The following is an 11340-nucleotide window of genomic DNA, read 5'->3' on the forward strand; positions in this document are numbered from 1 at the left end:
GGTACCCGGCCCTCGGCTGACACCCGGCATCGCCAGCCCGGCGCGGTGCGGGATTCCCCGCGCTCCTGCTGGGGAGATGCTGTCCCGGTCGGCGCTGGGATGCGGCTCACAGTGCCGGCAGCGGGGAGGCAGACAGGGAAGGAGGGCGGGAGCCGTCAGCCGGGATGCGGGATGGGAAAGGGTGGAGATGAGGGTGAAACGTCGTGAGGCAGGAACATGTGATGAAGACCTCGGGAGGAGGAATCCCAGGGTACGGTCTTTCCCTCTCTCTTTGGCCTGCGGTCCCGGCGCGGAGCCAGCCGGTGCCGGCGGTGGGGGACTCGGGGCGGGCAGTAGCTCCCAGCCGGTGCGGCAGCGAGCGGAGCGTTCCCGCGGGATGCTCCCGTTCCCTTCCTCTCCTTTCCCTTCCCTCCCAACAAGCGCTGCCGTGATTTGGCAGCCGCTCGGACTCTGGACCTGCCTCTCCGCCCCGCATTGGCTGCCGCGGCCGGTGCCGCCGGGGCGCTGGGGGACACCGGAGGCAGCTACCGGCGGCTCTCAGCGGGACGATGAAGCTCCTGTGGCTGGGCGTGGATGTCTCCAGGGTGCTGCACCTGGCCGCCGTGTTCTGCCTAACCTGCGTGCTGCTGAAAGCCATCCAGCTGTTCCACCGGCGGCGTGAGCTGCTCCGGGCGCTCGCCGACTTCCCCGGGCACCCGACCCACTGGCTCCTTGGCCACGTCCACGAGGTGGGGGAGAGCCGGGTCTGCGCTGCCGGGAGCGAGGGGGAGTGCGGGGAGCAGCTTTCCCGAGGGGCGTGTGGAAATGATGCTAGTGGGACTTGGTCCCGTGGTCCGGGAGAACTGCTGCTCCCAGTCCGCGGGGTAGGTGAGAGGTGGGCATCCCTTTCCTCAGCCAGAGCAGTGTGCTTTCGCTGCCCGTGAGGCTTAGAGAGAGCATGGCTCACGCAGAGCTCCCGCAGGCTGCTGCAGACTGCACGGTGGAAAAGGGTGGTGGCTGGCTCGCACGTAAAGGGAGTGGTAATACAGTGTGGCATAGGCAAGGTCATCTCGGGATGTGAGCCGGCATCGGTGCTGGAGGCAGCAGAGCCGCACTGCTTTGTCCGGGGCAGGCTCCACTGTCACCTCTCTGCTCCTCTGACAGCCAGGGCAGGGCCGCAGAAGCTCTCCTGCGGCGCTGAGCTGATGAGATGCTGACCAGATGCTCGCTGCTCCTGGCATCCAGGAGTACATTCTCTCCCCTGCCAGCTTGCATCGGCCTCACGGCCAGGTGAACCAGACAACTGATCATTCTGAGCCACGTTGAAGCCACAAAACACACCACAGGCATTGCATCTAGCACAGGGACTGTGGATCTTCTTACAGTTGCATTAAAGCCGTGAGCAACTAAACTCACGTACATAGGTGAGCCTTGTTCTGCTCACTGGTGGCAGGGATGACTCTTCCCCGAGGTATGCACTTGCCCACACAGATCACCGCGGCTGCCTTGACAAGCAGATTTTCACAACTCATCAGCAGCCTCACGAGGCGTAACTAGGCTTGCCTGATGCAAAAGGCTTTTCTGTACGTGCTAAAGGCTGCTTAAAATCACCTTGCCCTCTGCTGGGCTCTGCTCTTGTCTTGTCGTGGCCAAATCTGTGGCACATTAAATAATTGGCACCCTGAAAAGTGTCTGGGAAGTCAGGAGACCTTCCAGGGCTTGTCTCTGTGCTGTGGCAGCACCAGTTTTGCTGTGCTGGATGGGACAAGCAGTCTTTTGGCAATGTAAGCATGAAGATGGGCCAGTTCAGGGCTTTGTTACACTGCCAGTTAGACTTTAAAACTGCAATTAAATAAAGTATGTTCTTCTGTTTGTTAGTTGTGACTATTTGTCCTGGACGGGAATTTGTGCCAATCACTTGCTGTCATCATGGCTAGGTTGTTCGTGGCTCAACTTCTACCTCAGACAATGTTTGTTTGAGAATTCCTTTTTGAAGATTTAATAATTTGCTGATTAATGCTGCTGAATTCCCAAAGCCTAACAGTTCGTCGAGCCAGCAAAGAAACCGGCAATGCTCTGGGCACACGCTGAATACAAAGTTTGCACACACCTCGAGGAGGACCTTCGAGCTGTATTCAGGGAGAGCACTGACATTCCCTGTTCTGTTGATTTAACTGATTATTTGCCAGTTTGGATCCAGGCCAGTTTAGAATCTTAAATGTATTTGTCATGCTCTGGGTGGATCTCCTGGGAATACATCACTTTGTTTTAAGGCATTCTCTGGGTATTAGTCTCTGCTTATCCAAATCCCTCAGTAGAAATGACATTAAAATATCAGGAAGAGGTTGTGTGGAGCTGTTCAGTCTCACTGCAGCAGCACGACTTAGCTAAAACCCAGAGTGCCAGCCCTGAGCTGACCAAAGTGGCTCCCCATGGCCGGGGTTGGTGGGAAGCAAAGGACAGCAGGGTCACTGCCCCACTGGCACAAGGTGTCAGGTCCTCAGCAGCCCTTTGCCCACTTCTGCCCTGTGTGGGGAGGAGCCAGCCCGGCTCTGGCTGCACGAAGGACAGCCTCATGCTCAGATTTCAGCTCCTGTGTTTTGTCTATCATTTGCTATCAGTGTGTAGTCATTAAAAGTGCCCTCAAGCCTCTTCCTTAGATGCTTTTAGTGTTGGATCCATTTCAAAACTTGCATTTCAGCATGAGATCAGGCAATTACCTTTCTTTCTTAGACCCAAGTGGGGTTTATGCTTTTCTTTTGAAGCCCCCAGGGGAGAAAGAAGTAGAAGTAATGGTCTTTCATGCAGAGCCGGGTAGCTGGAGCCCTGATTAAGGAGTGGGAGCTTTCTATTCCTCTGCAGCTCACAGAACTTTACACTCTCTGCTCCAGGAGTGCTCGGTGCAGCAGGTTACTCACCTTGAGGGTAACCTCTCCTCTCAAATAAACCCATTCAACCCTCTGGCCAGCACAGGAATGGTTCTTGACAGCACAAACCAAGGCTGGTGCTCCAAAACAAGGCTGGATGCAAAAGTTTCTAGGACTAGGACTTCTGCCAGTGAGACTTGCTCAGCATGTCCCAGTTACTTCCATTATGCTTTCTGTGATTCATGACAGGAGAAGCACAAGCAGCTGTATCAAAGGGACTTTCACATGTTCAAGTGTCACTTAGCTAAAGGCACTGTGCCAAGCCCTGCTTCTGCTGGCATTGCTGAAGAGGTGGGCACTGAAGAGGGCTTCCTCCTTTTGCCCAAAACTTGATCCCTGAAATCAGAGAAATTGATGGTTCTGTTTATTAAGTTCACGATCTTGAACCTGAGTAAGTGAAGTTGAAGCTGAGCTTTCTGTAATGAGTAATAAAGGGGTACAGTTCATAATTCTGCTGCGTGTGGGAGACACACGGGCTGTGCTGCAGGGACTCCCCCAGCTCGTGAGGAAGGGGGTGCTCAGCCTTGGAGCTGAACCTGGACATGCCCCCCCACAGCCTGTGCAGGCCCTGGCAGATGCACCTTGACTCCTGAGTATCCTGTCCAAGATAAGCCACACGTGGCTGATAATTTGATGTGCGTGATTATTTGAGTACGAGCCATATCCTGGGTTGAGAAACACCAGCCAGACTAAAGACTGAGCTGAGCTAACTCAGCACGAAAGCGCCTGAGCAAATATTCACTTGATACAGTCAATAGGGTGACTTTGTGGCTGATTTCTGCACCAGTACGCTGATTTAATTAATCTTCAAACTTCAAGTCAAAGCAGCAGCAGCAGCTCTGTCAGACCTAGCTTACCAAAATCCTTCCCTTTGCATATTGGCCCAGAGTAGTTTCTGTTCAAAGAAAAAAAGAATCTTACAAGGTTTTGTCTCTGTGATTTTTTTCCTTTGCCTGTGACTGTGGAGCTTTCCATGGGTCTTTCCACTTGTTCTTTGTCTATTGCCTGAACATAACAGCACAGGCTATAAAAGCAATAAAGCAGTGATCACTTTGGAGTGAACCTGCCACTGCTGCTGATATGAACGCTGGTGCTCATGCTGCTCCTCAGATTGCAGCTTCCAAGGACAGGAGGTAAATCTTTCTAGGAGCACCAGCTCTTCGTTGCCTATGAAATTCAATTCACAGAAATAAATGAATCCTTATTGTAATGATATTAACCAGTGTTCTCTTCACTCCATTGGTGACTTTGGACTCATTCTGTTGAATTTTGCCTGGACACTGGCCTTCTCCACCCAAATGTCTGGAGGAAGCTGCGATTTCCCAGTCAGGAGGCACTGCTGGGGCAGACCCAGCAGTGATGCTGTTGGCTGCTGTAAAAGTGCTGCTGTATTTTTTCCCAGCTGCAGGGTGTTAATTGCTCAGCCATGTGCAAGTGAGAATGTATTTGCTTGCCACAAGTGCAGATGCTGTCTGGGACAAATCTGAGTCTTCTATGGAGTGGCCATGGAAAAAGAGCAGGTAACATATATGAGCTGATAGGCACCGCCTCGTTGCCTAAGAATGTTCTCTATCTCAAGGTCAAGTGATAAGAAGAATTATTTTATATGAGCTTTAAAAGTAGCAAACGTCTCTACTATCCATGCTCTGCAAACACAGAGGAACAACACCTTGTTTGCCCTTATCTGGTTTTGTGATCAGAAAGACCTTGAACTTTTAAGACAGAGTATTGAGAGATTATTTAATTTTTTTTTTCTCTGAATCTATGTATTCTTTCTCTTTTTTCTTTTCCACAACTAGTTTCTCAAGGAGGAAGATATGCTGGACAAGTCAGAGATCTGGGCACAGAAGTACTCGTATGCTCACCCTGTCTGGTTTGGGAGTTTCTCAGCATTCCTGGTTGTTGCTGATCCCGACTATGCCAAGGTTCTGTTGGCCAGAGGAGGTGAGAGATTATGGCTTCAGCTGTGGAGCAGCAACCCCAGCCTGCAGATTTCCCATGCCAGCGTCAAAATTTACAGCAGGGCAGGGTTTCACAGAGAGGTTTTCTTGCAGAAATCATCTCAAGGCATGGAGAGATACCCCTCCTTCATGCTGTGCCCTGGGTGCTTCAGGCACAGGGCTGCAGGGCTGACCTGACTCCAAGTGCATTGCTGGAAAATCAGACTTCCTCAAATGCTCCTTGAAAGTTAAGTACTCAGTGCCTGATCCCAGCAAGGAGAAGACACCTGGGAGCTTTTTTCTAGGCTCAGAGATCTGGCTCCTACTGCAGAGGAAGATCTTTAGTGCATTGAGAAGAAAAGGTTCTGAACAGCGGTGTCTGAGAGGGTTAACCATTTATCACATTGCACAGGCTTTGGACTACCAGTATTCTTGTTTTTTCCAGTGTGGGCATCTGCTTTTATATGTGCTTATTGCCAAAGTTGTTTTGTTGTGAAATACAGGGAGTTCTGCAGGGATGCCACTGATTTTGCTTCATACCCAACCAAAAGTGAGAGCCCAGAGGGAGCTTTCAGCTGCAAACCAGTGGGTTCATGCTATTGAAAATACCATTTTATTTTCTCTTTTTTATGTTTTTTTTTTTTCCACAGATCCCAAGGATAACATCAGCTATAAACACCTTGTCCCATGGATTGGTATGTATTCCCAGGGCTTTGCCTGCCAGGAATGATTCTGAAGTTAGACAAAAGCATGTTATAAATAAACAACATTGTACTTGCTCCTTGATGGAGTTATACCTAAAAGCTTCCTGCGATTATTGCATTTATTGATAAAGGTGCTGAGTAATTCTATTTATTTGCAAGGAAGGAAAGTTCAGACATAACATATGTACAAATTCTTACATGTCCACAGATAGCAAAGGCTGGTGGTGGAAGAAGCTTAGATTCAGTGGAGGACTGGTGAAAAATATATCTGCTTTTCTGAACTTCTCTATTCCAGCAGTGTTGGTGTTTCTTTTCAGAGACACTGTTGTGCCATTTCAATGGGCAGGTCTTTCCTCAGCTCCAGGAACCCTGGAGCTGATGGCAACATTTGGAAAGACTCTCTCACAGCAGTTCAGACACGAGATTTAATGGTGCTCCTTGCTGACACTGTGTCTGCAGGCAGGTGAGAGCAGCCTGCTGCTTGTTCCCAGCAAAACGTGCCTTGCCTGTGTTTCCCCAGGGAATGGGTTGCTGATCTTACACGGGCCCAAGTGGCACCAACACCGAAAACTCCTGACTCCAGGGTTTCATTACGACGTCTTGAAACCGTACGTGGGCCTGATGGCAGAGTCTACGAATGTGATGCTGGTAGGACTCACAGTGCTCCTCTCTCTGCCCTGTTTTCTTTTCCCCATCCTGTCTGGGTAGGAGGTAAATGCTGGAGCAGAGTTTTCTTTACCTGGTAATTGTAAGGACACACTGTGTCCTGGTGGTCAGTCTTTCTGAGTCATCCCCAAATCCCTGCCCTTGAGCTGGAAAGGATGAGCAGGTTGAGCCTGTCTGCAGTGATGATATCTCTGGTACTGCCTTGGGATCTGTGGCTGAGATTTCAGGATGAATGTTACTGCCATCCCCAAACCCTGCATGATCTCAGTTCCAACAGCAACTTCTTACGAGGTGTTTGTCTAAATGAAGATTTGAAGTAAATAAAGGTTCATAATAAATCCCCCAAAAATAAAGGTTGTAGCAGAGCTACACTGTAACCTAAAGGGTATCATTTGCTGTTGGCATACCCGTGACTGAACTGCAATCCCTGCCATGCCTCATAAACAGTGAAAATGCATTGTTCTTCAATCCACTGGTGCTGGGCAGGATGGAAACCAGTAGGAATTCCAGGCAAAGGGCACCAGGCTTTGTGCACATGAACTGGAGGAGTCTGGGTGCTGGATCTATTCCTTCTCCTTCACCACCCTCATTTCAACCTCCCCAGCAGCTTCAAACGGATCCTGGCTGGATTCCTCCTGCAGGCCCAGGGAGCAGCCAGGAGCCGAGGGCTGGAGAGCCAGGAAGACTTTTGCAAGGCTCACAAGTGCCTGGGAGTTTGGAATTCCGTGTGCACAACGCCAGCGCCAATTGTGTGAGCCCGTGCCACCAGGTGGCAATCGTTGTATGTGCTACGGACGTGCATCTGTCCCTGTAAGCCTGGTTTGGACCGCGCTCCTCCCTCTCCTCTCTTTCCCAGCTTTTAAGTCAACTCATTCCTTGCCACTGTGAGGGGACAGAGGATTCATCATCACTTCATGTCTGCTGGGGAAGAGAGACAGGATTTATAGTTTCTCTAGGGATCAGAGTGGGGCACGAGCTCCTGTATTACATGCTGGGAAAACGCACTGGCACAGAGATCGTGTGACAGAGAAAAGAACCTTGCTCCGAAGTTTGCATCCTGAGCACCAAGCTCATATGTGCTCACCAACAGACCCAGTGAAGCCCAATGCCAGCATATGCTGCTCCTACACAGAGAACACACTGCGTCCTAAGGGGGACTTAGATAACTCCCCATCATCCAGAAATGCACCTGTCCTGGGCTTCTCCAGGGTGCTCTTGCCTCAGGATAAGGTGTAGCAGGGCTCACCACCACCAGGATCCAAGAGTAGCAGCTGCCTGAGGCAAATCTTGTATTAACCATCCCACTCTTGGCTTCTCTTCTCTTGGATTTTGATGGTGTCTAAGAGATCCCCTTTTTTTTTTCCATTTCTCAGGGATGTATCCCTATCTGAGCACTCATTTACCCAGGGTATGACTGCAGATCCATGCAGAACTGACCTTTGCCTTCTCATTTCTGTCTCCTTTGTGCCCTAGGATAAGTGGGAAAAGCTAACAGCAGACGGGAAGCCAGTGGAGCTCTTTGAGCACGTCAGCTTGATGACTCTTGATAGCATCATGAAATGTGCCTTCAGTTGTCATAGCAACTGCCAGACCAACAGGTCAGTGCTGGCTGCCCCAAACCCTGGCAGGAAGTTTGCAGCTCAGAAGGGAAATGGGCAAATTACTTGTCACTGTGCTCCCAAATTTACAAGCTTCCTATTTCCCACTCTCCAGGAAAAACACCTACATCCAGGCTGTCTACGACCTCTGCCACATGGTGCACCAGCGCCTCCGCATCTTCCCCTACCACAATGACATCATTTACTGGCTCAGCCCCCATGGATTTCAGTTCAGGAAGGCCTGCAGGATTGCTCATGACCACACAGGTATTCCCTGCTGTCATCCTCTCCCAAAACTTTGGAAGGAGGCAGTCAGTCCCTCCTTGCCTGTGCAGTGATCCTGCCCAGAGGCTCAGAGCTGAGATCCAAGCAGAGCATCAGCTTGCAGTAGTGGTCTGATCTAGGCATGAAGCAAAGGGGTCCCACAACTACCTGGTTATTAAACTGGACTAATGGAGGAATTGCCCTCAGGAAATGCTCCTTTAAAATGGCCAGAGACTGGTGAAACAAGGGATGGGCACTGCAGGCAACACTAATGCAAGGAATGCTTTTATTTTCCAAGCCAGGTGTGATTTTAATGCATGAGGGGTGTGTAAAACAGGCTGAAAAGTCGGTGGTGGACTAAGAAGTTTGCAGAAAAGGATGGCAATATCCATGGCATTTGTTGCTGTGCTGCTGAAGAGCTGAAGTGCCTGGCGTGCAGAAGCACAGATCAAATGCATCATGGACTGAGCAGTGCTCACCCCCTTGGGTGAGCTTTGCATTCAAAGGCAGGACAGTTTTGCAGCTTGGCATCTCCTGGTCCTGCTGAACCTTTAACCCTTTCTCCCCCAGACAAAGTGATCCATGAGCGAAAGGAATCCCTTAAAGATGAAAGGGAATTTGAAAAGATCCAGAAGAAGAGACATTTGGACTTCTTGGACATTCTGCTGTGTGCCAAAGTGAGTGGTGAGGAGTGTGTGTGTGGCAGGGCACATGCCAGTCAGTTTTTGCAAGGGTGCCACAAACCCCCAGAGACCCTCAGGGTCCATTAAAAGAAATTCAATCCATAAAGAAAAAGAAAAATTAGCCCTGTCCCACCCAGTTGAAGAGAGACCAAGGTGATCCAATTTTCCATTGTTGAAATGTTGGCAGTGTCTTTTTGGGTATACAACCTGCAGAGGGATTTCATAGTCCTGGTGGTTTAATATGGGGGGATAAAGAGATTTAAAAGTGAAGGGAAAAGGGCCCTGAATTCAGTGTAAACAGACATTGATTTTGTTTATATGTATCCCACAGGCAGCATCACACCCCTTTTGCAACAGCTGAAAGTATATAAGGATATTTATATATTTATATATGTGCGTGTGTGTACTGTAATATATATATATAAATTTTACATATATGGTCCACTGAGAGTGTTTCTGGACTTTTAGGATGAGAATGGAGCTGCACTGTCTGATGAGGACCTGCGTGCCGAGGTGGACACATTCATGTTTGAGGGCCACGACACAACAGCCAGCGGCATCTCCTGGCTCTTGTACTGCCTGGCAATACACCCTGAGCACCAGCAACGGTGCAGGGAGGAGATCCAGAGCATCCTGGGGGACCGGGACACAATCCAGTGGTAAGGCTGCACCTTTTCCTCTGCTGGTAACTCTTTTCCTATCGCTGCCGTTTCTAAGTGAGCAATGTCTTCAAGGCTCAAAAGCTGGGGTGCTAAAGGTTGCTGCATGCCCAGGGACTTCACAGGATGGAGCAGATCCTTCAGCTAAGTCTGCTACCCTGGAAGGGACATTCTGCATGCCATACAAGTTCTGGGCTACCAGCATTGCTCTTTGCTCTCTCCTGTTTTCTCACCACAGGACATCATAGATGTGTTTTTCACCTTTTGCTGTCACTCTGCACTTGAGATTGTTCAGTGGTTGTCCAGGTTGTTCAGAGGTGTCCTGGCATCCCCAGCCTCCAGCAGCCTGTGACTGGACATTGTGGGTGCCTCTGTTCTGTTGCAGGGGGATCTGCTCAGGGGGTGGATGTCTGTGGGTGAAGGGACCTCCCAGCACAGGCAGTGGGGGTGTGTGGGGCTCAGCCTGCCTGTCCCAACAGGGAGGACCTGGGCAAGATGACTTACAGCACCATGTGCATCAAGGAGAGCCTGCGCCTTTACCCCCCAGTGCCTGGAGTGTCCCGGCAGCTCAGCAAGCCCATCACCTTCCCTGACGGACGCACTTTGCCAGAAGGTCTGTAAATCCCATTCCTGCTGCACAAAACTCTGCTCTCAGGCACCAGCTGCATCCTCGCTGGCACAGATGTTCAGGCTGGGCTGTGCAGATGTTCGCTTGTTTCTTTGTCAGTGAGCCCTCTTCTCCTCCTCAATTGTTTTCCAGGCAGCATCACTGCAATAAGCATTTACCTCATTCACAGAAACCCTGAAGTATGGAAAGATCCTTTGGTGAGTTTTCTTTTGATCTCCTAATAATTTTTTCCCTTTATGATGTGCCACTTCCCATGTGCCCTTCACCCATTAGCAGGAGAGAAGAATTCTCTCTCTCCTGTGGGGTTCTTCATAAATTAAGGGGTGTCACATTTCTCAAGATACCAGTCAGTACTGTGTTCTTTAAATAATTGCTTCTCCTTGCTGCATATTCTTCATTTCCAGGTGTTTGACCCTTTGCGTTTTTCCCCGGAGAATCTCTCTGGCAGGCACTCTCACGCCTTTCTGCCTTTTTCTGCTGGAATGAGGTAAGGGGAATTGAACACTGAAGGTGTAGTGGGCAGAAACAACCACCTGCAGTCCTGGCCCTGCAGCACTGAATAGTTAAATGAGGATATAAGTGTTTGTGTAACAGAGGGGTTCTGATACCAGCAGGCAGAATGGGAAGGCAGCATTGCCAAGCCCCTTCTGGGGACAGGGAACTGGGTCCCAAAGTTGTGGAACATTCTGTTGGCATCCTGCAGGGAGCCTGCTATCCTCTTCTTGATGCAAAGATCCCATCCCACCCTCCTGCCCTTTCATTCCCCCTTCTCCCCTCCCCTCAATCCTTCCCTTTGCCCTGTGCTCACTCCTTCAAGGCAAACACCTTGCAGACCTTCCCTGCTTGGAGACCCACCACCTCATCCCTGCTGGCCTCTCCTTTGGCTTCCCCATCTCCCTCCTTCTCCATGCTCATTGAACACACATTTATGAGCTCCCAATATTCCTCTAAATTCCTCCTGCTCAGCCCGTGCCTCTGGTTTCACTGCCCAAAGCACTGCCTGGAGCCCCTGAGCTGCAGAGGAGAGGATGTGTGCTGGTGTGGGAGGGCTGGGATGGGCTGTGGGTGTTTGCTGTGCCCAGCACTGCGGTGGAGGTGGCTGAGCTGCTCTGTTTCTCCACAGGAATTGCATTGGGCAGCAATTTGCCATGAACGAGATGAAGGTGGCACTGGCTCTGACCCTGCTGCGCTTCGAGCTCTTGCCTGACCCTGCCAAGCCTCCCCGCAAAATAACTCGGCTCATCCTTCGCTCCAAGAATGGGATTCACCTGTACTTAAAGAAAATCCGCTGA

General features: G+C 50.4%; 1 protein-coding gene across 1 annotated transcript; it reads left to right on the plus strand.

Annotated features, from left to right (window-relative positions):
* Window positions 1-548: 548 nt before the first annotated feature.
* LOC309575962 (cytochrome P450 4B1-like) lies at window positions 549-11340 on the plus strand (the record flags this gene model as incomplete). The annotated part of the gene is made up of 12 exons (XM_082286860.1): window positions 549-728; window positions 4706-4850; window positions 5497-5541; window positions 6071-6198; window positions 7690-7814; window positions 7930-8081; window positions 8649-8755; window positions 9230-9420; window positions 9900-10037; window positions 10185-10245; window positions 10453-10535; window positions 11172-11340. 12 exons carry the CDS (start codon window positions 549-551, stop codon window positions 11338-11340), a joined length of 1524 nt encoding a protein of 507 aa, XP_082142986.1.

This window comes from Coloeus monedula (genome assembly GCF_965178545.1).
Source record: "Coloeus monedula genome assembly, chromosome: 9".
Taxonomy (NCBI): domain Eukaryota; kingdom Metazoa; phylum Chordata; class Aves; order Passeriformes; family Corvidae; genus Coloeus; species Coloeus monedula.